General features: G+C 32.3%; 3 protein-coding genes across 3 annotated transcripts; all 3 read right to left on the reverse strand.

Annotated features, from left to right (window-relative positions):
- Positions 1-4961: 4961 nt before the first annotated feature.
- Positions 4962-7938, reverse strand: LOC133285381 (FCS-Like Zinc finger 11-like). Its single transcript, XM_061482590.1, has 3 exons — positions 7725-7938; positions 5521-6678; positions 4962-5449 (listed from the first exon to the last, which is right to left on the reverse strand). The coding sequence occupies exons 2-3, from the start codon at positions 6558-6560 to the stop codon at positions 5299-5301; spliced, it is 1191 nt and encodes a 396-aa protein (XP_061338574.1). The 5' UTR covers positions 6561-6678; positions 7725-7938; the 3' UTR covers positions 4962-5298.
- Positions 7939-15972: 8034 nt separating this feature from the next.
- On the reverse strand, positions 15973-18525 carry LOC133285351 (pentatricopeptide repeat-containing protein At3g16010). Its single transcript, XM_061482561.1, has 3 exons — positions 18309-18525; positions 18042-18196; positions 15973-17850 (listed from the first exon to the last, which is right to left on the reverse strand). The coding sequence occupies exons 2-3, from the start codon at positions 18115-18117 to the stop codon at positions 16007-16009; spliced, it is 1920 nt and encodes a 639-aa protein (XP_061338545.1). The 5' UTR covers positions 18118-18196; positions 18309-18525; the 3' UTR covers positions 15973-16006.
- Positions 18526-20387: 1862 nt separating this feature from the next.
- Positions 20388-26129, reverse strand: LOC133285343 (heat shock 70 kDa protein 15-like). The gene is made up of 10 exons (XM_061482552.1): positions 25955-26129; positions 24208-25409; positions 23694-23921; positions 23518-23613; positions 23159-23383; positions 21802-21996; positions 21576-21722; positions 21193-21342; positions 20977-21107; positions 20388-20890 (listed from the first exon to the last, which is right to left on the reverse strand). The coding sequence occupies exons 2-10, from the start codon at positions 25375-25377 to the stop codon at positions 20674-20676; spliced, it is 2559 nt and encodes an 852-aa protein (XP_061338536.1). The 5' UTR covers positions 25378-25409; positions 25955-26129; the 3' UTR covers positions 20388-20673.
- Positions 26130-27712: the final 1583 nt, after the last annotated feature.

Below are 27712 nucleotides of genomic sequence, written 5' to 3' on the forward strand. Positions count from 1 at the left end.
AAAGTTATAAGCAATGCAATATATCAAGAAAAAGAAAAGGAAAAAGTTAATTCACATAGTTGCATAGGTTAACAGTGAAACTTTGACATAAGTCTTCCGCTTAAGCTTCTGTTTCATGTTGCGATTTTGTACTGTATGCATGTTAATAAATCGGTTTGAAATGAGGCATTACACAAATAAGTGCAAAAACCAATATCAAATACTCGTCTTAAAATTTTGATTCTATATTTATTTATAAAAAACGTAAGGTCATGATTTAAATGATATTCATTCGATGACGAAATAACATATCCATGGTGAAAAGATACTCATTTTCAAAATCAAATTTTTTATTCATAAACATAATTAATTTAAAATTAATTCCAACAAATACTCTATATTTATAATTATTTTCATTGGTATTCTATATATATATATATATTTTTTTTTTACAAAGGAGGAGGTAATGATATTATATCGAAAATAAACTCTAAAAAGAGTAATATTTGATAGTGTCGAAGATGATGGAACGAATCAAAATTAATGTGGAAGCCCAATCATAGAAGGTGTGGCTGGAACACTTTGTTGGGAGATGTGCCACAAATCTCCAATATCTAGAGACGTTTTGAAGTGCTTTCGGATCATTTTTATTGGGTGGGACAAACCAATAAAATTAGGAGGGAGAAGAAAAAACAGAGAGAAAAGAGAATAATTTTTTTTTAATCCATATGTCATCCTCTCAATGGAAGGAACACAAAATCTTGGTGCACCCAAAAAAATTTCCACTATCTGCATGTCTGCCAGCTGTCTGTCAATTGAAAATGTTTTCAGTGTTCAATATATCACTTATCAAATATGATAAAAATATATAATATTTTTGTATAATATAAGCTATATTTATAAATTTTTTGTTTACAAATTCTTACAAACTATATTATGTATTATGGGTAATACATATTTAAGTAATATGTACTATCCATAATGGGAAATGACATTGTAACAACCAAGTTGTGTTACTACCATATTACTACCAATCAATCTCACCGTTAGATCGATCATGTTGATCCAACGGTTATATTTATTTCCATCTTTGTATGGTTATGATTTCCAAATTTAAAGTGAAAGCATTAAATATGAAAAATCATAACCATACAAAGGTGGAAATAAAAATAAAGTATTAAATTTGAAAAATCATGACCATACAAAGATGGAAATAAATATAACCGTTGAATCCACATGATCGATCTAACGGTGAGATTGATTGGTAGTAACTCGGTAGTAACACAACTTGGTTGTTACAATATCCTTCCCCATCCATAATACATAATATAATTTATAAGAATTTATAAATAAAAATTTATAAATATAACCATACTCTTTTTATACTATCTTTTTTTTATGATTATTTTTGTTTATATCTTCTTTTTCTTTTTAATAAAAGAATATGTACTGTCGTTGTACCAAAAATAAGCTTTGTCAACCACATTTCTAAAATCCCTCCTCATAAGTTGAGATTGATATGTTAATGGACGATTCATTTTTGATGAGTGAAGACATTCAAGGGTGATGAAATATAGCAGTTACCTAAATTTCAGTTCACTTATACTCTCACTTTAATTTCTTTCATATTTTTCTTTTCACATTTAAATTTTATTTTATTTAAATCTCGATTGCTATATTTTTTATATTAAATTAGACTATAGTATTTTAAAACCAGGCGACAATTTATTTTACTTTCTTAAATAATTATATATCATTCTTAACTTATTTTTATATCATCATTAGAATTTTTTTTTTAAAATTTCATCTATTTTTTTATATTCTACTTAAATTAGTTATATATATATATATATTATAATTGTAATTTTTATAATATTTTAATATTTAATTTGTACATATTAATTATGCATATAAAACAAGATAAAAAGTATTATTTAAATGGTTTAAACAATATTTTACTATGTATTTTTTTAACCTACTTGAGTTTTGGTTCTATAGATTTTTTTTCTTTGATTTTACTTCTTATATTTTCCTCCATTTTTTGTTTTGGTACTTATTGAAGTTATAATTCTTATGTCTATCACTTATTTGAACTTCATATTTTTTATTCATTGATGTATTTCTCCTTGTCTTCTGATCAGATCAATCAAAGATGGGTTGGGTCAAATCATACACGATCGAAGGTTGAAGACTTTGGGCTATGTGTCATAATAAATGGGCTTGAGATTATTTATGTATGTGTAAGGGTTGTTTAACGATTCCGGCGCAATGAAAGAGACTAGGGGGTACCCTTCACATTTATAGCAAGCTTTGTGCCGCCTTTTGTAGGCAGCATACTTTCTTTGGTTATCATGGACTCCTACCTTTCTGTCTCAATTGGTGCCTTTCTGTCTTATTTCTTTGGTGAACAAGTCTATATAATAACATGTCTTAGAGTGGTGGCAAGCTGGAACTGTCTTCCTTGTGTTAGCCCTTATGTGCGGTAGAACTCAGCTTATTACTAAGACTTTCCTTAGCCTTTAACTCATATAAGGCGGCTTAATATTATAATCCGCGCAATGCTTGGTATATGTATACCGCGCAATTGGATCATTGTGCCTTCTCGGGCCCTTTATGGGCTTTAAACCTCACGGGCCTATACATTCATCCAGATCATCTTCCATTAAGGATTTGTCTTTATAATTTCATCCATTAAGGTTTTAGTTCTTAAGAGACTAATATACAAATGAATAAAAAATAATAACTAAAAGAAAAAAATTAGGAGACCTATGACTCAAATGGATTGAAACTATAGAAACTATAAAATATTTATTTAAACCTATTTAACTATATAAATTTAGGGATTAATTTTTATCATATTTTAGGAGATAATTTTATCTCCTACACATACATAAAAGTGTGTAGGGTCATGTGAGGAAAAGAAAGATAAAAGAAAAACACGGGTCCCACACATTTTTATATGTGTATAAGAGATAAAATTTATCTCGTACAATATGAGAAACATTATTTCCATAAATTTATTTTATTTGGTTTGTCAACATACAATATAAGATAATTTATCGTATACAATTCAATGTTATCCGGCATGCCAAATAGACAACAAGAATTAAAATGTGATAATTGAAAAGGTATCATCACGTAGGGTTGGCAACGGGTTGGCTCGTAACCCATAAAAAATGAGTCGGGTTAAGTTGGCAAAAATGAGCTTCCAACCCGACCTGAGCTAGCTCGGAAAAAAATGAGCCAACCCGTGGGTCAAACGGGCCAGCTTGCGGGTTGAGTTGTTTAAAAAAAAAAAATACAAAATATAATATTCAAAAATGGACAAAACCTACACATGTTATCATCGTCTTTCTTCCTTCTCTAAATCTAAGTCCCTAATCTTCTCACTTCCCTGTCATTTTTATATTGTTAGGTTGTGCTGGCTCTGTTTGGTTCAAATATCTTACCCACTTGGTAGCAAGTGATTCTGATTGTTTCTTGATGTTAGTACAAATTTGTTTGTGAAGAAAATTCGAAACTAGAATATTTTGTTTTTATTTCTCATTTTGTAACCCTTTGTTTAAGCTAATGAAAGTCATATAGTTGGTGCATTAATACTACAGGTTCATTTAAATAGGCTGAAAATGAGCCAACTCGCGAGCAATTTTCGAGCCAACTCGCTAGCCAATTTTCGAACCAACTCGCGAGCTATTTTTTCAAGCCAACTCATGAGCCATATTTTTGAGCCAACCCTAACCCGACTCGGGTTGGGTCGGGTTAGGTTTTCTGACTTATTTTTTTTTCGAGTCAACCCTAACCCAATTTATTTTTTCTAATTGCATGCGAATCTAGGTTGGGCCGGGTTGGCCCGTTTTGCCAACCCTATCATCACGCAAGTATTTGTGTTAATTGAAACTAAATTCTTAACAAATGATCTTGAGCATACTCTCCCCACATTTAAGTAAATTGATTGTCTTAATTTTTTTTTTGGTAAGACAGATTATCTTAAATTTTGAATCCAAATATTAAGGTAAGAAATACATCTTCTTAATCAATAAACAGCTTTCTTGAGTTAATAAATAATATTTGTCACCAACGCTTAAATGGTGGCTTTTTTTAGTATTACTCTAGGTATTTTTTAACCTTGAAGAATTTACATGCTTAACAGAAGAAGTTCGGATAAAAAAAAGTAAAATTTTAAAGTAAAATTTCAATGTATTTGCAAATTTAATTTTTCAATATTATTTGAGAATGATATGTAAGAAAACCAAAAATTTCAAGAGCATCCATGCATAGCAACAGAAGATGGGCATGTAAAGTACTGAATGCTTTTTATAATTTTATAAATATTAAATTCTTATATACTTTATTTAATATCTGTTTTTTATTTTTAAACCTATGCCTTAAGGTACTCATCAGCAAAATCCTTTCTTTCATATTTTTTAACCCAAAAAAATTATAAAATAAGAAACGGATAATTTTATCAATTTATCCCTAGTCATGCAAGGCCCCTTCTCTTGTGAAATCAGATGACACAATGACTAATCTCTTCATAAGAGGTAGGAAAACTTTATGAATACATCAGTGGGAATTAAATAGTTATTGGGTAATTAGACCTTATCCCTTTAAAAAGAGGTCCTGTTTTCCAAATTTCACTGCTATAAAATATGGGTTTTCGTTTTATCCTTTAACATAACACAACAAACTTTCCTACTCTCACAACATTTTGTGGGGCCCACACTTTTTAAAACAAAAAAATAAATAAAAAATTAAGGCACGCAAAACGAATCTCTATAACATTACACAATCACTTTTCCTACAACATAACTCTTATAAAACCCATAAAATATACTGGTATATATAGCCAGGATATGAGAATAAATTTATTATTCCAAATTTAGTTACTGACAAAACAATGAAATATTAAAACCAGAGTAGTTAATCAAAAGAAATCTCAATGGCAAATATATAGTATGATTAGGTTTAAAATAGCTAATTAGGTTTTTTGCAAAGGTAAAAGACAATGATAGACAGAAAAAAACAATTGATGAGCGAGGGCATGTGGCCTCTTTCAACTCATCTAGTGACATTACAATGCATATTTCTGTTTTAAGAGTTATCAGAATGAAGAAAACACTGCCTTTTCTAGCTATAACTCACTGAACCATGAAATTTGGTTCTTGACAACCAGCAAACTTCATAATTTGCTTAGCAATCATCCATAGCAAAATCAAATTCACATGGACAACTGTTTGTAAATAAAATTATCCACATCTTATACCCTCGAAACAATTTCATAAATTGGATGCTGTCTCTCAAGAAAATAAACAAAGCATGTTATTTGGACCAAAGCAGACCCGTGAGGAAGAGATCATGGTAACTTGAGTTATGAGAGCTCTCTGCTGAGTTAGTATAAGTTTTCTCCAATTCCTCCTCCTCCAAAATCTCCTCTGATTGACAGTTAAAACTGCAAAACTTTTTCTCATCTCTGCAAGATATAAAATAAATTATAGCTAATGCTTGTGGCTTAACTGAAGAAGTGAGATCTTTGGGACATACCTGTATATGTAAATGTCTTCCCCCTCTTCTAATTTCTTATTACATGAGGAACAAAAGCTCAGAACATTGTCAAGAGGACATGGGGCTGACCCTTCTGAAAATGCAGGAACATGAGAAGATTTGAAAGCAGGTTCTTCCTTCTTGCTGAACTCAGTAAAGTCATTGTTGTGATATTCCAAAATGCAGTCACCAAAAATATGTGTTCGCTTAGGGTTTGGACCATGAGAAATTATACAAGTATAATCCTCAGAAAGCTCTATTTCTCTTGCAGAGAGTGAGCCTACATATCCATTAGTAAAATCAATGGATATTGGAAGTGAACTTGATTTAATTTTTAGAGAATCATCTACTTGTGAACTTCTGCTTGTCACTGCAGGCAAACTCGTTACTGTAGAGGTATTTTCTACAAATAAGTCATTGTTTCCCAAATTGGAGTCTTGATTTGTGTTGATTAATGAAGAAGGCTTAGAGGAATCAGGCAAAGAAATATTACTTTTGAAAGCTTCAGATTCCCAATTGAACTCTTGCTTTCTAGAGACATCATCAAAGCTTTCCACTTCAGATTTGGGACTTTTGGTTTCAGAAGGAAGTGAAAGTACATAGTTTTTGGGTAAGGAATTAGATTTCAAATAAGATGCAAGAGATTCATGGTTGTTCTTTGAGAATTTAAGAATGCCAGTCTTCACCTGTGGTCCAAAAATTATATTTTTCCTCTGAAATTTACCAGGGATCTCATTGTTAAGTTTGGTTTCATTAGCAAGCGAAATTATGATGCCAAGGCCTACTTTACTGCAATCTAACTGCTGCTTATGCCCAGTTTGTAATGATGGTCTAGAAGATTTGACACTAAATGGGTTGCTAAGATTTGAGAAGAGTCTGCAATCCAGAGGAGATGTAGGGCTCCAAGCGGATTCAGAATCTGTAAAACCTTTTGCACCAACCCCCACCTTAGAACCAGCGGTGTGGAAAATTGAGAAGCTTATTTGTGTTGGGCTTAATGCATCACAAGGTAAAGAGAATTTGGAAGAAGAGTTAGCCATGATGAGATCACAAATCTTCCAAATATGATCCTATTCACTTCTTCAGCATAATCCTAGTGCCCAATTCCTCTTAAAAAGGATAAAATCATCATTTCCTTGCTGCATCATATTCAAAAAGCTAAAGAAAACAGCATTCTGTTAATTCCCAGTAAAACAGGAATCATGATCAAAGTTCACAACAACAACAACTGAGCAAGGCATGAAAGAATTGCTCATTCATTTAGCCACACACACAGCTATTTTCCATGTACACAGACATTATAAGCGAAAATGGAACTTACAAATTTAGACAACGATTAGCATAAGAATTATTACAAATTTGTGAATGGCAAAATGCTCTTTTAGCCAAAAAAAAAATCCGGAATCCATTGATAATTTTTGCAACTCAAATTAATATCAGAAAGAGTATTAGTTTCCATTCGCAATAAATGTGATATTTGCTGCACGAAGAGCAAGACAATAATCTAAATATCCATCTGAAGTGTTAAATTTTGAATGGCGAATCTCATGAGATATTAAGCACCCGATCAAATAAAAGCTTTGACAAAGACATTCTCGACAACAGAATGCTTCAAAATCAACTTGGAAAATATAATTTTAAGAACAAAGATCAAGAAACTCGAACACTAGAAAAAACCAAAAAAGGAAATCAAATCAATGCTCGAATTTCTACAGTCTACTGGGTTATTAACGTTCTCCAGCTGTTCAGGATGATCGGATTTTAAAAACAAAAAACAAAAAAGTTTGAAAAAACTGCAATGGGTATATATTTGAAGCTCCAAACTAACAAGTCAAATTTGCAGATGATACCACAAACAAGCACATAAAAATGCAACTCCTAAGAAGAATACCAAAATCCAATATATTGGTTGCAATTTCAAAAGATCTTTTTTTTAAAACAGAGGATTCATCAAAAGCTCAGAAATCAACATGAAAAATCAGCTTATACAGTCTGATTGAGAAATCTCGCAGAAGCATCAAAGGGTCTCTGATTAATACCCAAAAAAATTGAAAAAAAAAATGTTTCTTTGATGAAAAACCACTACACATTCTCCCAAATGAACTCCAAAACCATCCATACACATCTGGAGAAGCAAAACAGGAATCAAATAGGTCAGAAATCAAAGTACACAAAGCAGATAAATTTACAGTAAAGGGACCTACTTTCATCCAATCCAAGAGAAACCCAAATGCAGAAACCTTGCAGTGATGAACATCAGCAGCAAAGACCAAAACCTACTTACTGAGCATAAAACTCTCTTTGCATTTTCCTTTCTTTGATCAGAACAACTTTTTTAACTCATCTTCCTCTTGCATGCATCAAAGTGAGAGAAACACTGAAACTCCAACTCTTCCGATATACTCTTCTCTCTCTTTCTGTCTTTCTCGTCTCCCTCTCATGATTGAGAGCTGCAGATACGTACAATACATGTACACCGTATATGCATAAAAAATTGTGTGAAAGTGAAATATTATATGTTATTTAATTTTATTTAATTTTTAACCATGTAGGATGGAAAAGTCCAAGTGTAAGTAAACATTAAAAGCTAACACTACGGTAATAATAATAAAAAATGATACATTAGTTACTCTACTGTATACTAAATAAATAGCTTTTAATAATTTGAAATTTACTTACGGTGAGATATTTTAATTACTAAAAATTCTTACTACTAACTTACTACCTATCACATCATCATTGAATCAAAGAGAGAGAATGTTAAAAAAAAATTGAAGAAAGAAAAAATATTAATCTAATGATGATTAGATAAATAGTAAGTTAATAGTAAAAAAATTTGGTAGTAAAAATATCTCTCCTATTGGTTCGGTTCTGCTTAATAGTTTGGAATTTTGGATAGTTTTCTTCTTTGTTCAGGTTTTTGGGAGAGTGAATTCACAACTGCACATTCTGTGTGGGTCCATGTACCACGAACTTCAATTTCAAGGAAATGAATACTTTGTGATTATTTCTTTCTTCAGTAGGGATAATTAAATTTTACTTATTTAATATATGTAAAAAGAGAAATAAATATAAAAATTTCACAATCATATAAAATTTTAATACGAAAGGATTTACTCTCAACTTCAGCAAACATAAAAAACAAAAAAGCAATATTACCAAAAGCCAAAAAAACGCCTTTTAAGTTTTTGATGGTGTTTGAAGCATTTCATCTTTATTTTAGAGTTTAAACTTTAAACTTTAAAGCACCTGGGTTCATGAGTATTATTTATTTATTTTTGTCGCATTTTTTTTTATAAAAAAGTGGTTTGAGTTTAATTAACTTAGTTTCTTCCTTGTCATGTATCAAAACTCAAAGGATATTATTAGATGTATGCCAGAAAAAAAACATATTATTAGAATGTTCACTGAAAAAAAAAGGTAATTTTCATCATAAAATTTTAGTACCGAAAAATTGGTTGAAACGTCAATTATAGAGCAACAGCATGGGTAACATCACCTACCTTCATGATTTTGCGGGTCCCATATTTCTGAGCATCGAGATACAATATCAAAATTTGGATTAAACTCTTTACAAAAATATAAGTAAATAAATATCAATATGTCGTAATTTTAATTTATTAAAATTTATTTATTGATATATTTTTACGAAGAAGATTATATTTATTATCATTTTAAGTTTACTATTCTTATTATATAATTGGTTACCATTTGATCAATTTAAAATCAACAGCTCAAAAATGAGAAAAATTAGTTGCTGTTAATTTTAAATTAATCCATTGATAACTAATCAGGTTATAAGAATGATGAGCTTAAAATGATAATAAATATAATTTGCTTCTATTTTTATTTATCTATTTTATAAATAAAATCCATTTAAATTATGGGCTTTTGATTTCTCTTACAAACTTAGAATAATAATAATAAATTGCATGAAAAGCAAGCTCTCAAGAAGAGACTTCTCCCTCAACTACAACAGGAGAAGTCATTTGCCCCCTAAAATATACTAAATATCTCCAAATAAACACTTACGATGATATTTAAACGACATGCTCAAGAAAAATTATTAATGAACAATACCAACAACAAGGTAATATTGGATAATTGTTTATTATATTGTAAGAAATAATTTTATTTGCTACATAAATTTAAAAGTATGTGAAATTCATATTTTTTTATTTTTCTTCTCTTCGCATGACCTTATACACTTTCATATATATGTACGAGATAAAATTATCCCCTACAATATGAGAAACATCAATCCCTTAATCTTATAAGTCAAACAAATTATTAGTGACAAACTTATTTTTTTATTTTGGGAATAACATCTGTCATTTTAAAGGATATAAGCTTATATCATTTTAGATCATAACCTTTGATTTCCGTCCATCAACGATTATAATTTATTGGATCAAAATTATTAATTAATTAATAATAAATTTAGCCCATTAAGTTTGACCCAATAGATTATAACCGTTGATGGACGGAAATCAACAGTTAGGATCTAAAATGATATAAGTTTATATCCTTTAAAAGGATATATATTTTTCTCTTTTATTTTTATTTTATATCACTTTTAAAATATACATTACGGTATTTAATACTTAAAAATATTTTAATGAGAAAAGTAACAAATAAAATAACATATATCACCAAAAGAATGTATACATGAAGAATTTTATGGACCTATGTTGACGAACTTGGCAAGTGCACCGGTTGTACAAGTAATAAAGTGATAAGAAAGTTGTCGATCCCACGAGGACTGATGACCAAGCAATAATTTATTTATTTAACTAAAGTTGGATCGATCATTAAAGGTTTTCTTGAGAATATTGTGATTAATTTAAAAACAGAATTTGTAAACTATTTTTGATTTTTAATATTTTAGAAATTAAATTCAGAATTAATTAAAGCTAAAAATTGATTTAAGTTTTCAATAAAAAACGTAGCTAGGATTCAACTTCCTCAATGGTTTCTTAATGAGTTTGCTTATTCTTATGATTACATTCAAGATCAAATTATTAACAGCTCTTTCTATTATTGACTAAATCTCAATCCTTTGGTAATCTAATCCTTTATTCTAATCCAAAGCCTAATCCCTTAGTACTTTTTCATAAAATAAGCATTAACGCAAGAACTCATAGTTATAAAATCCTCTATCCCTATATCAAGCAAATTCCAGCAATCAACCAATCAGAATCATATACCAACATCCATATTGTCATATATGACTGATATGTTTATCTACGAGTGATCAAGTCATAAATAAAATTAATCATAAATATCGGATTGATTGCATAATTCAAAAGCAAGAATATAATTCATAAGAAATAAACAAACATCAACTAAGAACCCATTGGTTCTGTATCTTCCTAACTACAAAAATAATTTAGCTTGACATAATCATAAAGACAGAATTAAAATATGCACTAAAAGAAATTGAGTTCATGATAAAACTTGTCTAAAAGTGATGATCAATGATGCAGAACTGCTTCCTTCCTTCTCCTCTGCAATGATCTAGTGTTCTCTTCGGCTCCCTCCTTCGCTTCGTCTCGGTCTCTGATTTTCCTTCGCGTTCCAGAATGTCCTTTCACGGCTTCCTTCGCTTCGTATTTAAAGGTTGAAATTTGGACTTCTAAATTTTGGACCCGCTCGCTAAAGCGAGCTGCTTAGCAAGCAATTTTTTGCTTGTCGCCTGCTCACTCGCTTGAGCGAGGAGTATGGCGAGCTTCAATATTTTGCTCGCTCACTTGCTCGCTTCAGCGAGCAGTGGAGCGAGCGTTACATTTTTTCATTTATTATTTATTTAATTTCTGATTTTCCTCATGCTCCGCGGATTCCATTGTTGCCTCGTCCTTATCATATTGGTACTTTGTTATTCTAGTCTAAACAACCTGAAACAACAACAAATATTTAGAATCTTATCTATTTGTTGGCAATTCATTCTGTTTTATTGTTTTACTGTTTTATTATTTTAACACTATATTTTTAACTATTTTAATAATTATTTGAACTCTTTTTAACCATAAAAACATAGTGTCTTGGACACTTATCAACCTATATCTGAGGCCCACTATTATTAAGCCCAACAAGAGACAATCCAAACATAAATCAGACATAATTAAGGAAAGATATTCATCAAGTATACCAATCCTAATAGGACAGCATAATACATGGGTTTGGGCAGTTAGCAGAAGCACTAAAAGTCCAACACTCAATACCCACATGTAAACTCTATAAATAAGAGGTAAAATCTACAGCTTTGTTTGAGAGTTTGGAGGGGAAGGTAAGGAAGGGGATCCAAGGGGGAGGGAGGGGAAGAAAATTGGAGGGTATTTTCTTCTCTTATTTGGGTGTTAAAAAATGGTAAGTGGAAAAAGTGGAGGGATAATGAGATATTTTAGCGTTTTAACCATTTTTAAAAATTAATATAATTATTATATTTTACAAATTAAATTAAATTTTAAATTTCTAACAAAATTATTTATGTACTTTTCACACTACTAAAAAATATCATATTTTCAACGAAATTTCTACGTTACAAATGACAAAAATTATATAGAAAAAGTATTTTCCCGTCGAAAAATACTTTCCATTCACAGGCGACAAAAATTTGTATCCGTCGAAATTTTTTACAAAAATAAATTTTCTGTCAAAATCTATAATGGAATTTAGTTTCTGTCAAAAGTTTTGACGAAAATAAATTCTTAAATATTTTCGACCAAAAAAAGAATTCCGTCAAAAATTTTGACGAAATATTTTTCGTTTAAAATTTTCGATGGAAAAGAGTTCCGACGAAAAGTTCGACAAAATTATTTTAATAAAAAAATTTTAGGGAAATGTTTCGGTCGAAACTTTCGACGAAATTTAGATTCCGTAAAGAATTATGACAGAATATTTTTTCGTCAAAAGCTTTAACGAAAATATATTTCGTCTAAACCTTTCGATGGAAATATGTTTTGTCAAAAATTTCGATGGAATTTAGATTTCATAATTTGACGAAAAAAATTTCTATCAATTTTTTTTTTACCGAAATATTTTTCGTTAAAATTATTTATAGAAATATTTTTCGTCAAAAAATTTCGATTGAAATGTGTTTTGTTGAAAATTTTGATGGAAATATTTTTCGTCAAAATTTTTGACAGATATTTTTTTTGTCAAAATTTTTCTGCGGAATGATTCGAGGAAATTTAGATTTCGTAAAGAATTTTGAGGAAAAAAAATTTCTATCGGAAATTTTTACAAAAATATTTTTCGTAAATTTTTTTTACATAAATATTTTTTGTCAAGAAATTTCGCTGTAAATGCGTCCCATTGAAAATTTTGATGGAAATGTTTTTCGTCAAAAATTTTGACGAAATTATTTTATGTCGAAATTTTTTTATGGGAAATGTGTTTCGTCAAAATATTTTGTCAGAATTTTTTTTCGTTGAAAAGTTGACGAAAATATTTCTATCGAAAGTTTCGACGGAATTTAGATTCTACCAAAAATTTTGCTGTATTTTTTCCCCTCGAAAATGTATGTAAGTGTTTATGACAAAATCTTGTAGAGTCTCTAATTTCGTCTCTAGTTTTGATGGAAATTTTTTTTGTCTCTGTTTTCGACGTAATATGATTTTTGTCAAATATTTAGTCATTATTTTCAATGAAATTTTTTTCATCGTTAAATTCTGTCGGTATTTGAGACTTTTCTAATAGTTTCACATTTGTGTAGTTTTCATATTTTAATGCTAAGGATGAATAAGTAAATTTTAATATTTCCCCCATCAAACCCCTCAAATTGGGGGAACTTTAATTTTAAGGATGAGAGGGGTTTTAGAGGATTTTGCAAAAATCCTCAATTCCCTTCCTTCATTTTTTTAAACTCACAAACAAGGAAAAGGAGTAATAAAATCCTCTCTTTCCTTTCCTTTCCCTCATAAAACTAACTCCCAACAAAGCCATATGCACGCTCTCTCTTACTGTTATGTTGTCACTGTGTGCGCTCACACACACCTTTGGCAAAGCCGTATATTATTCTTTGTGCGCAGTGATCTACTTGACTCAAGGGCATCTAATTCATAGATACCTTAAAGAGGGCACCTAGATCCAAAAGTTACATACTAGCCCATTGGGCTAGACATTTCTGTCACTAAGACAGAACAAAGAGGATTTTCATTCTTATATGAATTCAATGTTTCTGTTTTTTCTGCAAAAAAAAATTATCTGTCACATTCACATAAAAATAATGAACCTCGTTGTAAAGAAAAGATATAAAAAAATTAGTGGAACCCATTCATTTTTATATGAATGTGGCAGAAAAAAAAATTCAGCAAAAGCATAAATATTTGGGGCAGGATATACTTACCACAAAAATGTTTACCATATTTACAACCAATCTAATCACTGTTGATTTCTGTCAATCTAACTGTTATAATTTATTGAGAATTAATAATTAATTAATAAGTACATCCCAATTATTTCCAATAAAATATAACCGTTAGACGAAAATCAACGATGATTAATTTAGTAGTAAGAGTTGTAAAACTTTTCAGTAGTAAATATAACCTCCTTTTGTAATATTTGAAGGTTATTTTTCCTGTTTTTAAAAAATATATACAAAAATGTAAATATTTAAAATAATACTTGTAGTTTTGTTTTTATTTTAACTTGTGACTTAACCATCTTACTACTAAAAGCTAGCTCAAAGAGTGGGAGTATCCAAGACCTTATAAACTTCACATTAGTTGCACATACAACCAATGTGGGACTATATATCTCAACATACCCCCTCACACGAGAGCCCATGGAGCTTGAAGAGTGGACAATGCAACATGTCCAACTACCTGTGCTAAGAAACGCCACAAGAGAAAGTGGGGGGCAGCAAGGCTCTGATACTATGTAAAGAACCAATTCAACCCAAAAGCTTAAGCTGTTGGATAAGATTACATTAATGATTTTATATATCTCAACATATTCATAGGTCTTAACTTTTAACCTATCCAATACATTGTTTATACCGAGTGATTTATAAATTAACGTAATTCTTCGTTTATAAGGCTTGACATATGCATATATACTTTTTTTAGTTGGGAGCATCTTTAGGACCCGGAAAAAAACAACCAATATGAAACAACTAGAGAAGAAAGAGTTTTTGATAGTTACTAACTTACTATACAACAACAATAAAACTTTCTCCTAACAATAAAAAAAAAAATGTTAGATAGTAACATGAGAAATGTGTTAAACTTGGGCCGTTTGAACCAACAAAGCACCGATATACAATTTTTTTAAAAAAATATGCGTTGAATACCGATATATTCTGACACGTATCCAACGTACGGTCAATATTTTGTGATATACGATCAATGCTTCGACACATGTTCCTGACACGCGATCAAAACTCCGACGCACGATCAAAACTCTGACGCACATCTGCATATTTTTTTTAGGTCTAAATTTTATTTTATTAATTAAACATAAAAAAAATTATAAATCAAATTTTTTGTTACAAAATTTGTCATGAAAAATTATCAAAGTACAAAAAATTATATTTTCTTTATATTTATGTTATGAAATTTTAATATTTAATTAATTATATGACTTATTATGAGCTCATATATCTATCAAATATAAATTATTATATATTAAAAATATTATTTAATATTAAAACGTGTCCTAACGTGTCAAAATATGATATTTTTTAGAATTAACGCATTAACATATTATGTCATGTCCCGTGTCAGTGTCCGTACAACGTAAGTTTGAACCTTAAAAGAAGGTTCATTGATTCGACTAGTAGTCAGTTGTCACCAACGCCCTAACTCATTGTCTTAAAGAGAAGTTTTTAATATGGATGAGCAAATCAAATAATGCGCCATTATCGTTGCAGATTTCTTAGCTCTAACTGTAAGCTGCAATCGTAATTGTATTAAGCAAGCCTCATCCACTGCATGCCGCCTCAACATTATTAGAACGTTCCTCAATGGCTCAATATTAAAACAAACCAAAGATGATCTAGAAGCTCAAATAAATACTGTGTATTCATATACTATTGGTTCTCTACGGACATGATTGCCAGGGCCCAGGGTTCCGTTACTGTGTCCACTCTAATATAAGTGGGAAAAACAGAAAGAAAAGTGATATTAGTTGCATGAGTATGTGTCCAGATTGTGCAAATTTTGAGCTAATAAATAATTAAGTAAAATTTATTAGTTTCTTTAATGACATAAAAGGGATTGCGAAGATTAATATATCAGAAATTTCCTTACCCAGATTGATATCAACTATATTTTTTAAGGTTTCTCTACACAATAATATATGTTTTTTTTTTTTTTTTTTTTAGTTTTTGAAACATATACGGAAATTTGCACATTTTTCTTGAATGGTTCCTAAACCTTACCAGCAGAAAATTTGGATCCTTGCATTCAAAATCATTATTGAAATTCAAGGGTATTGATTAATAAGCATTGATAGAGTCAGTCAAAAAGGCAATACCAGGTAGCTCTCAGGACCCTACCATTTTACAATCTTCATCAACATTACCAACTGCCTCAAGTATTGAAGAGTAGGTGATGAGATCATACTGGAATCCTTTTGAACTCATTTCTTTCATAAGTTTTGCTGCCTCTTCAAACAGACCTGCTCTGCTAAGACAACCAAGAATTGTGTTGTAAGAAACCGCATCTGGCTTAATAGTAGAATTTTTCATTTTTGTGAACATTTCCATAGCACGCTTGGGGCCACCTGTCCTAGCCAAGCCATTTAGGATAATATTATGAGAATTTATATCTGGGGTGCAACCATTTTCTTCCATAGTTCTAAACAAGGAAAAGGCTTCATCTATCATGTCTGCCCTTACTATCCCAGTCATGAGAGCATTATAAGCATAAATATCAGGGGTGCATCCAAGTTTTTTCATCTCATTAAAAAGATTGGTAGCTTCATTGAGTCGCCCACATTTTCCAAAATGCTTAATCATTACAGCATACACACGAGCACTTGAACGTCCACAGTTCTCTTTCAATTCCTGGAATAGCTCATTTGCAGCCTCATAGCGTTTTGCTCTTCCAAGGCTATTGATCAGGCTGCAGTAGGCAGCAGGACAAGGTGGAAAACCTTTTTCATCCATCTCCTCAAGAAGCAACAAAGCCTTCTCAACTCGATTTGTTTTGCAGAAACCATCAATGAGAATTGAATATGTAAATGAGCTGGGGACTATTCCATCCTTTTTCATACTCTCAAACCATGAAGCAGCCTCGGAAGGTGGAGCTTTGGCTTCAAATAAAGATTTGATAATGGTATTATAAGTCACAACATTAGGCGCGCAATTCAGCAATTTCATTTCATCAAAAAGCTTAATAGCATCTTTTAAGCGATCTGATCTACCCAAAATGTTAATCAAATTATTCATCAGAACGACATCAGGTTTACAACCATCTTTCAGCATATTCTTGTATGTTATGTATGCGTTTTCAACCCTCCCAGATTTCCCCAGTCCCCTTATCAATTCTGTATAAGTAAAGACAGTTGGGGAACACCGCCGCATTCTCATCTCCTGGACAAGGCCCAAAGCTTCCTCAACCCTACCCAACTTAAAGTATATTCCCATCAAGGTTGTATAAATTTTTGCTGTAGGCTGTAATCCATTCTCCTTCATCTCATCAAATAATCTAATGGCAGACTCATCACGATTTAGTTTTGCAAATGCTGATATAAGTGCACTATATGTAAATGTGTCAGGGAAACAATGGCCCTCACTGCACATTTCATTATACAGCTCATGGACTTTTTCATGATGTCCCTCCTGCATCAGCATCAAGATGACGGAGTTGTAAGTGCTTGCTGTAGGTCTGCACTTGCGACCCTTAACCTGGTAAAAGACAGATAATGCCTTGTTGACCATCTTTGCCTTGCCCAAGATTTTCACAGTTTCAGACAATTCAGCAGGATCAATTGCACATGGACTTTTAACCATGTCTTGTATTGTCTTCCACAGTTCACCAACCAGCCTATTTTCATCCAAGCTGCGTATCAAAGCCATATAAGTGGTTGAGTCATGTTCAAAATTCCTTCTCTTCCCAGCCCACTTGAAAAACTGAATCTTAACATTGACCTCAACATCTATCTTTAGAACCTCACGAACCAAGCGAGCATCGACCTTCAGCTTCAGCACTTCCAATGCCTTTTCTGCATCAGGTCCCCATTTAAATATTTTCAAAATCCTAATGAATCTCTCATCCAAAACCCGAGCACCAGAGTCCTTCCTCAAAACCCACCCTCCTTTCATGGGAAGGCCATTGTTTCCTTCTTGGGAATTAGGCATGCGAAACATTTGGACAATCTCATTTTCTGCTAGTTTAAACCACACACAATCAGATATAATTAAAAGTTGCATATATGTAAATCAAACAAATTCAGATTTCCTTCATTAACAAAGTTAATAATAGACAAGGAAATTAACAACAACAACAACAACAAAATTCAAGTTGATAACAAACCCATTTCTATAAACTAAGTATCTAATTATAAATGAATACAACCTGTTTGCTTTATTCTCTGAGAGACATGAGGCCAAGTTGATATCCTCCTCCTTGCAGCAATGAATCTAGCAAGCATTGTTGCTACCTACCCCTGAAGGCTGGAGATGCCTCGGCCCTTATGCTATGCCAAAAGCTATCAACTTGCTTCCCTGACACTGAAAGTAACAATTTTTCTCTCTCATTTTATGTGGGTACCAAGCAAACAAAACATGAATTTGAAAATCCCTTGTAAAAGGGTGCTTTAAAATTCAAACAGTGCCATCCAACCTCCTTTGTTACTGGATTGGATTCATAGTTCATGTATGATGTAGATTTCGAAGAACGCTAATAATCCCAAAACTCAAATCGTTCATTTATAATCCAATTCGCAATCCTTCTCTTCCATTTTTCCTGCTTCACACCATCGACCAACCAATAGCCGAAGCCCGAAAGCCCAAGAACGAAAGCGTTTCTTAGCAAAATAACCGAGCTTTAATTACGTGGGCTTCTTGTAAAACTGTGATACACAACTAAATAATTGCCTACTTTTATATATGGAAGAATTGTTTATCATTTTTAAACGACATAACAATCGTCCTTTTAAGAGGGAGAGACACAGAAAAAAAAATTTATTTAAATTTTAAATTAGAAAAAATCACCCACTTCCTCTCTCCCATGATTTCTATTTTTCTGTATCTATCTCTCTCCTAAAATGACATAACTTATGTTATTTAAAATGACAAACATTTTTCTCGTATATATATACATATATATATGTGAAGGTTCTTTTGACTCCAGAGTAAGACTTTTAAGTCTTACTCCTCATTTTACTCGTTGATGGACGGAAATTAACGGTTGTCATTTGTATTATAATTAATATGACTTCCTAAACTATAATCGTTGGATGAACGAAAATCAATGACTGAGATGAGGACTAAGACTTATAAATTTTACTCTGGAGTCAAATGATCTTTCTCTCTCTATATATATACATATATATTTCTGCAGCCGCTTCACGTACAACAACAATAGATATATGGTTATGATCAAGGTAGTCAAAATCGAGATTTTAACTAAAATCGGAAAGGGAATAAAAAATTGTAAATCGTAAAATCGTAATACAAATCGTAGATTTTACCTGCACTCTAAAATTAAATTTTTATATACATATGCTTATGTATAAAAAAAATTAAGAAAAAATAGACTACCTGCCACCATCCTTATACATTTGCATACAATTGTCACACTCTAAGGGTCTAAGCTAATAAATCATTCAAATTATTATCATCGAAGACATTCTGTTCCACATGATCCTCAACTACATCATTCAAAATTGTCTTTATCTAAACTTTCATCATGAGATAAAGTTCCTTCATTTTTCACAATCCATTCATCTTCGGATGAAACATCAGCAATGTTATATTCAACAATTTTTCTAACTTGAACAATTTTTAAGATTTAAATCCAGATTTTAACTACCATGGTTATGATTCCCCACATTTAATGCTTTCATCCTTTGTATGATTATGATTCCCCGTATTTGGTGCACGTATATATAGGGAAAAGTGTTTCTGCAGATAAGTTATCTGCACGTATTTCTATAAAGACATCGTTTTGATATTGAAATTTTAAAAAATTATAAATATAAAGACTATTATAACCCTGAAATAAATTAAAATTATAAAAATATCATAGTTTTCGCCTCAAAACGACGTTGTATTGGCCTTACTGCACATAAGTTATCTGCAGTAACTGCAGAAAAAGCGAACACATATATATATGGCTTTAATGTTTCTACAGTGAATGTAGATAAGTTATCTACATTCGTTCTCAAAACGACGTGAAAAATAAAAAAATTATAATAAAATAGACTATCATAATAAAATAAATTATTATTACAAAAATATCGTGATTTCTGCTTCAAAACGACGTCGTTTTGGACTCAATGTAAATAAGTTATCTACATTGACTGTAGAAAAAACGAACCTTATATATATATATATATATGACATATTAGATTTTATTAGTATTTATTAATATATTTGTGTTTTGATGCATAGTAATCAGGGAAAACATCAACAAACATAATTGTCACTGCCAAAAGAAAAACTTCTGCCGAAACAATACGAATTTTTAAGCAAACAATTATCTTTATATTTAAACAAGAGAGATACATATAAAACGCTATTACTCATTTTCAATAAGCTTGTATCCTCTAATAGCTGCAATTACCTCCGCGTTGTTAAACCAACCTGCACCCCAAGGCTTAATCCAATTAAACCCCGCTCCGATTTACTTCTAAACTTCCTTGCATATAAGAAATTAAAGACAATTCATATAACGTACTATGGATAATGCCAAGCAAAATAGAAATTGGAATATTTAATTTAAATGAAAACAAACATTGTAATTCCACTTGTAGAAAATGGTACACAAATAACCTAAAAAACTAGAGAACGTATTTTTTTTTTAAATAAAAAGAAAAAGAAAAAGATCCCACAACATGATATTTAATAAAACTAGCATCCCAGCAACCGCTCACTGTCAACTCATCAAAACCTATTTTCTCATGCACAATTCATATTCTTGTACAAAAGGTAGAGAGAGACTACTCGAGATGTCATGAATTTCAGAGAAAATTCAACAAACAAAATTAGGCAGAGCCTGCATTCTCTGACTTGTCAGTCTCCATTGGTTCAGTAGAGGGTGGTGGGACCTGATTACCACTGTCCCCTGCATTCTCATTGGTGTTAGCATCAGCATTCTCCTGAGGTTGCTGCTGCTCACCACCCTGAGGTGGCGGGGTTGCTGGTGCTTCTGGAGTAGCTGGCTTGGCTGGCCTTGGTTTCATCATAATCGGCTTACAGAACCTATTACCAGAAACAGAAAATAGATAAACAATGAACAAGGTTAAATCTAAATACCAACTAATCATAGCAAAAACTTAAACAAATACCTATCAACAGCCTCGGCTTTCTTTCTTATTTCAGTTGACAAGAGTACAGGGGTGGCATATTTTGGAAGCGAGTCCTGTTGCTGCTTCTTCTCCCTAAGCCAGTTCTCAGCTTCCACACATTCATTTAAGACCTACAAACAAATAAATTGGAAAAAACCATCAGATTAAATGGAAACCAGAACGTAACAGGGCGTGCGGAAATTGAAGACAAATTACCTTCTGTTTCTCGTTTATGTCAATGTGATCAAACTTGGGATCATTTGACATCGCAGCTTCTCTGTAACTATTTACGCAATAGATGAGTTGATCAATTATTGTACCCCTCTCCATGTAATCTTTGTAACGCTCTTCAATTGGATCACCTTGCTGCAATTGTGTAAATCTCCATTAGGATTGCAAAAACTAAAATTAACACGGGAATATACCTCTTTCACTTGTGTTAGGTGCAAAACAACATAGAAAAGACAATATGTGCACAAGGTGCGTCTCTTATCACTTCGTTTTAGATATGTTTTATGCTTTGACATCCAACAACAACCAAGCCTTATCAGACCAGGCAAGCTGGGGGCAGGGATTTTGTAATCCCTAAAATTTCTTACCTTCTTGAGCTCCTCTAGTTTGGCAACATATACGCCTTTAGTTTCATCTTCACCCTCCTCATATAACCAGTCTTCCACCTCCTGAAGCTTAGCAGTAAGATTTTCCCTGTCTGAAGCAATGACAAATTCTTGATATTTGTCATTAAGCTGAAATGACAACAAGAAATCTGTGAGCATTAATCGAATATCCAACCTCGAACAAGAAGAAAAACAAGATCATCCTCACCTTGTTTCTCATGTCATATACATAAGCCTCAACTGCATTTTTCTTGTCTTTTGTTTCCTCCATCACCCGATCTTGCAAAGCCATTTCAAACTCCTTCTCTACAGCTTTCTGGACATCCAGAGGTGCCATCGCTCCATAAATTACCTCTGCCACTGGAATGTCTGTTTTCTTCACTTTTTTCTTTGGAGCCTCAACCTGTAATAATCACAGCCAGTCATATTACAAACTACCAATGGTCCATGCTTGACAACTTAACTGAAGCATAAAGTTCAACAAGCACATAGTACATTACGTATATGCATGATCATATTCTGCAGTATATTTAAAGGAAGCTGAAGACATAGAGCACTTTTGGTTTATTATCTTGTTTTCAAGGTTGTTTTCACAACTTCCTTTAAATAATTCAAAAAAAAGGAGACAAAATGAAAGGTCGCATTCTTGTAATTATAGTGGAAGAAACATATCCATTGTAAATGAAAATTAGAAAATAAATCTGATACGGATGTGCCGCATAATAGATTTGGGAGAGTGTTTTACAGCTTGCAATTACCAATGCAAGTCAGCAACAATTGGTTAGCTGGGAATTAGAGAGTCACACCCATCTTACGTGACTGGTTATTAATAGGAAGGGGGGAATCAATTGGAGGCGTTTTGGAAAGTTGGGACTCTTGGACTCGTGGGAAAAAACCAGAACCTCTTGAATTGTTTTGGATATGAGTGCTGTATTTTGTTAATTCTCAGTCTTGAAGCTTTGTTGTTTTGTAATTTCCTTTTCCATTTCTTGTAAATTTTCCTTGAAGTATTTTGATATGTAATTAGCTATCTTCATTTACCAGTATTGTAATTTTTCATATCAGTAATGCAAGTTTACATTTCCATTCAGAAAATCACAATTGTTGCTATTTTTCTGCTTATAAATTTGAGGTCTCCATCAAAATCAAACGAGCTTACATTCCGCAAGGAAAAAACATTAATTAAATCCATACAGGAAAACCCAAACACAAAGAAATACTATGATAAAACTCAACAATGAGAGAATATTTGCTACAGTCCTCAGACGAATGCTTAAAAAATTTAAGATGTCATAATATCGCCTTAGTTATCAACACCGACTAGTTATGATTCATATAAGATCTTAGCACCCCCAACTCTAAACACAATAACCAAGCAATGACATCTAATTGATGTAAATACTGCTCATCTAATGATCATTGGTTTTCCATTTTTAAAAGCAACAGTGCAGACAGAAAGCCATAAAATATCATTACTAGCTCACAATATCTATAAAAAAAATTCATGTCAGAAAATTGAAAAACAATATATTTTGAGCATGTCTATATTTCCTTTCATCATCTACCTTGGTATCAGTATCCATTTGCATAGGCTTGTCTCCAGTCTCAGGGATTCCATTTTCAGCCCCAGGGGCATCAGCAGTTGCCTTAGCATCTTGCATATTAACATCATTGTCATTAGGGCTGGGAGGTACAGCAGCATCAGCAGGAGCTTCGTCAGTTTCCATCCCAGCACTTTCTCCTGCTGATTCTTTGGAAACTGGAACCTCAATTTCTTCCTCTTCCAGGAGCTTAACAACAACAAAATAAAAATGAAATAAATTTAGTAACAAAAGCTCTGAATTTACTACAAAAATCTCACAAGATATTTATGGTGAAAAATATAATAAGAAATACAGCAATCACTAAGCCCAAGAAGACTTACAATTGCTGACTCAACAGATACAATTCCATGCAAATTAAGACGAACTTTCACTCTAATTTTTGCCTTCTCACTTTTTGTAGATTGGAAAGGGCCAATCTGCACATATTTAAGAGTCAAAGAACAGCCAAGAGGGAAAAAACATTCTAATAAAGAAGATAACTTGAAAACTGACTTACAGTATATGTGCTGATCTTTGCAGGTGTTCGCAAATCACTCGCATCATCATATTGCACATCAGCAGAAAAGGTTCCAGACCTGTAAAATGTCAGAGCCTTGACACTTGGAATGGGATTTCCCTTAGGGAAAACAATGGTACTTAGCTTATTATCAGGTCCACTATCCTGTGCATCTGGACCAGAACCTTTCCACGAAAGAGAAATAGAGAAAGGAAAGCTTTCGTTGACCTTCATATTATGAAATAAAACAGCAGCATTATATCAGACATAATACCAATTACATGAACAAATCACTGAAAGGAAATGAAAATCAACAACAACGAAATATACTGAAATTTAAAATCCCAAAATAATCTTAAACTAAGGGGGATACCAGAGACAAGCAAATTAAAGTATATAACATGTACCCAAAACACAACAAATGCTGAAATTCATAATTCAGACCTAAACAGTTATACACTGAATGAGTTTTAGACATGTAGGAGGGCCTTCTGAAAAAGAGAATGATGCATACCTGAAACTCTCGTACTTTAAAAGTCGGACTGAGAATCGCACACTGCAACGCACAACCCCTAGCAACACACTCACTAGCATTCATTGTACGCCTAGGCTCCTTTTTGAAAAACTCTGTCAATATTTTGTTTATAGCTGGTACACGAGAACCTGAACCAACCACCTCAACCATGTGTACATTCTCAATTGTAAGACCTGCTTCTGCAAGAGCCTTCTCCAAAGGTCCCTTCACACGCTCCAAAATTGGAAGACTTAGTTTCTCAAACTCATCACGCTTGATAAATCCCCTCACATCCTTCTCATCCATTAAGCACTCAATGTTCAGAGGTGCCTCTGGATTCGCACTAAGCATCTTCTTCAGCTTTTCACAAGCAACCCTCAGCCTTAGACAGGCCCTAGCGTTCTGGAAAACATCAATCTTGTACTCCTCCTTAAATTTTGCAGCAAAATGATGGAACAGAACCTCATCAAAATCCCTACCGCCCAAAGACCTATCATATTGATGGGACAACACTTTCAGCTGCCCCTTTTTAAATCCAGCAATGCACACTTGCATGCTAGCATGTCCAATGTCAACAAAGGCAACATTCAGCTGATCATTCTCAGGAAGATCAGTCTTATAAATTCCATAAGCCAAGGCAGTTGCTGTTGTTTCATGAAACAGGCGAAGTGGGTGCAAACCAGCAATAGTGGCTGCATCCACGACTGCCCTCCTCTGAATATCAGTAAAATAAACAGGAATTCCAATGCAGCAATCAACAACGGCTGCATTCAGATTCTTCTGGGCTATTTCTTTAAGATTTGAAAACATCATTCCAAGGACTTGGGTCGGTGTAAATGTTTTAGCTTCACCAAGGTACCTTGCATGAATTAAAGGATATCCATCAGGCCCTTCAGTGACAACAAAAGGCAATGACTTCAGATCCCGCTGCAATTCTGGATCGGCAAATTGTTTACCAATTAACCGCTTTATCTGCGATATCGAATTCTTTGGGTTCATCATAGTAGTTGCAGCTCCAGCTGTTCCAATGAACCGTTGTTTGTCACCAAAGCACACAATTGCAGGTGTTTCACGCTTGGACTCATCATTGAGAATAACATCAATCCCCCTCTGCCTCGCAACGGCAACAATGCAGCTCTCGTTACCAAAATCAAAACCGACCACGCTCATCTTTGGTTAATCTCCCAGCCAAAAAAAAATATCTGGAAAAGGAAAATAGATTGGTCATATTCACGCCTAATTTGCTAGCAAAGTAATTAAAAAAAATGACTCAAAAGAGAAAGAACAAACAACAAATACAAGTAGATACATCAACTGAACAATGCTCATGTCTAATAACAGAACAGGGACCCGCAGCTAACAAATACAACAGTAATTTAAACTAATTCTACCTAATAGCATAGCATTCAGTTGCAAAAATGTCTCAAAACCAAATCGAAATATTTACTTTCGATATGAAATGAAGCATTAAATAGTACATCTGCATCCAGCACCAGAAGCTGAGTGATGGAGATCAAATCATCCAATCCCTTCCATCAAAACCCAGTTTAAACTAAACTAAACACACGAACCAATGATACAATGCGAGAGAAACACTAAAAATGTGAAAACAACGAACAACCAAGATTAGCCATAAATAGAAGAATTCCAGATAAAGTTGCATGAATATAACACCGCGAACCCACAGATCTACCATCAGAGGAAGCAAAAGGAACATAAATCTAGAGAAAGAAAAAATAGGGTTTACCTAGCGAAGCGATCGATGAGAGGGAAGGGTTTTTGGGGTTCTGGAACAATCTGAAACCTTTGGACGACAACAAGGTAATAACGGACTCGCGAAGAGAGGGTAACTTCAAAAGACGGAAGCGGCTTTGCTTTCTTATAGAATTTTTGGGCTTTTGCTTTTTTATTAATTAATTTATTTATTTATTTATGACCGTCCCACTTATTAAACTACCAGTTTATAGGAGTTTTTGAAGGAAATAAGAGACGTGCTCAATTGGTCCCAGAGATCTCTGGAGGATGCTGCTTCCTTCTAGAAACATCCACAACTCTACACTTGGTATACCACTCGTTGTGGTGAAAGTCAAGCTTTTGTTTTATTTTTTATTTTTATTTTTTTAGGTTTTAAAACTTACCAATTGGGCTTGTCAGGCCTCATTTGAAGAAATATAAGCTCTGGACAAAACTTTGGTGGAAAATATTTTATTTGAATTCAGCTTTTGATTTTATTATTTAAGGGTGTGTTTGGTAGAGGGTATCAAAAAGATTACTGGTAAACCTTTTTTGATAAACGTCAATTACCATGTTTGGTAGAAGTAACAAAAATCATTTCCCGGATATCCAAAGTTTACCGGTAATTTGATTTACAAAGAAAAGTCACTATTCAGATTACAAAAAATAATGTGGTAATTCAGAATTTCAAGTAAAGGGAAAGCACAATAATAATTTTTGAGACAAAAATATCTCGAACACATATCAAAACCTAGACACAATCTATCAATTACAAAAGTAAAAATAGTTTGGGGTTATTTTTGTAAAATAACCTCATATTCCAAGTCATATTTCGTTCTAAACCAAACATGGAATCAGTAATCTTTATCCAATATTCTCGGTAATATTTTGACGAACTAAACACATTTTTTGTAAGATTCAAAGTAAACTCAATTTCTATTGTATTCCCATTAATCATGATTCCCGAATACCAAAAAATTTCTCTTGTACCAAACACACCCTAAGAGAAAAAGTATGTGTCATTTTAAAGGTTATAAAGTTGTGTCATTTTAAGTGAGAAAAAGAAATAAATCATGGAGAAAAGAAAGTGAAAAAAAATAATAAAAAATAAAGATATAAATATCACTTCTATAATAAAGTGAAATGACACAAATTATGACATTTAAAAGGACATACTTGTTTCCCTTATTTAAGTCCAAAAAATTTTCCTTTTATGGAGTGATGTGACGTACATCCAGTGCATTGTAGATTTTTTTTCTCTTGTTACACCTTTTTCTTTCCGATTAATGACTATCTAATTCAAAATGTAGATCACGATATTAGTAATACAATGAGTCAGTAACTAAGATTGTTATTATAAATTCTTACTTGTTTTTTTAGTGGTATTGCTAAATATATTAGTTAATTAAGGCAGGATTGTTTGATATGATGTCAAAAATTTGATATTAAATTATAACCGTTAATTTTTATCAATCAACGATTGTTATTTATTACAAATTAATAATTAATAATAAATGTGATTGACGGAAATTATAACCGTTGATTAGCGAAAATCAACGCTTCAGATTTGATGTCAAATTTTAAAGTTTGACACTAGTATCAAATAATCCTACCCCTAATTAATTATATCTTCACATTTTTTATGATAAACTAAGCTTATACTGGTAATTAGTTTTCCAAGCATTTAAAGTCGATTCCTTTATTCCCTTCTTTATGTCGTTAATGAACTTTGGTTTTGATCTTGAATAAATTTTGAAAGGGTTCATTTTTT

This window comes from Gastrolobium bilobum, unplaced genomic scaffold, assembly GCF_033153095.1.
Source record: "Gastrolobium bilobum isolate Gb01-03AN ecotype WA unplaced genomic scaffold, APGP_CSIRO_Gbil_v1 utg1211, whole genome shotgun sequence".
In the NCBI taxonomy this organism is placed as follows: domain Eukaryota; kingdom Viridiplantae; phylum Streptophyta; class Magnoliopsida; order Fabales; family Fabaceae; genus Gastrolobium; species Gastrolobium bilobum.

Excerpts from the sequence above, each read along its gene's own strand:
- LOC133285351 (XM_061482561.1), bottom strand. The coding sequence starts at position 18,117 with ATGCTTGCTAGATTCATTGCTGCAAGGAGGAGGATATCAACTTGGCCT. Across the intron at positions 17,851-18,041 it reads TCAGAGAATAAAGCAAACAG|AAAATGAGATTGTCCAAATG; the intron begins GTTGTATTCATT and ends TTAAACTAGCAG.
- LOC133285381 (XM_061482590.1), bottom strand. The coding sequence starts at position 6,560 with ATGGCTAACTCTTCTTCCAAATTCTCTTTACCTTGTGATGCATTAAGC. Across the intron at positions 5,450-5,520 it reads GAAGACATTTACATATACAG|AGATGAGAAAAAGTTTTGCA; the intron begins GTATGTCCCAAA and ends TATATCTTGCAG.
- LOC133285343 (XM_061482552.1), bottom strand. The coding sequence starts at position 25,377 with ATGAGCGTGGTCGGTTTTGATTTTGGTAACGAGAGCTGCATTGTTGCC. Across the intron at positions 23,614-23,693 it reads CAAAGATCAGCACATATACT|ATTGGCCCTTTCCAATCTAC; the intron begins GTAAGTCAGTTT and ends AAATATGTGCAG. Across the intron at positions 21,343-21,575 it reads AACTAGAGGAGCTCAAGAAG|CAAGGTGATCCAATTGAAGA; the intron begins GTAAGAAATTTT and ends ACACAATTGCAG.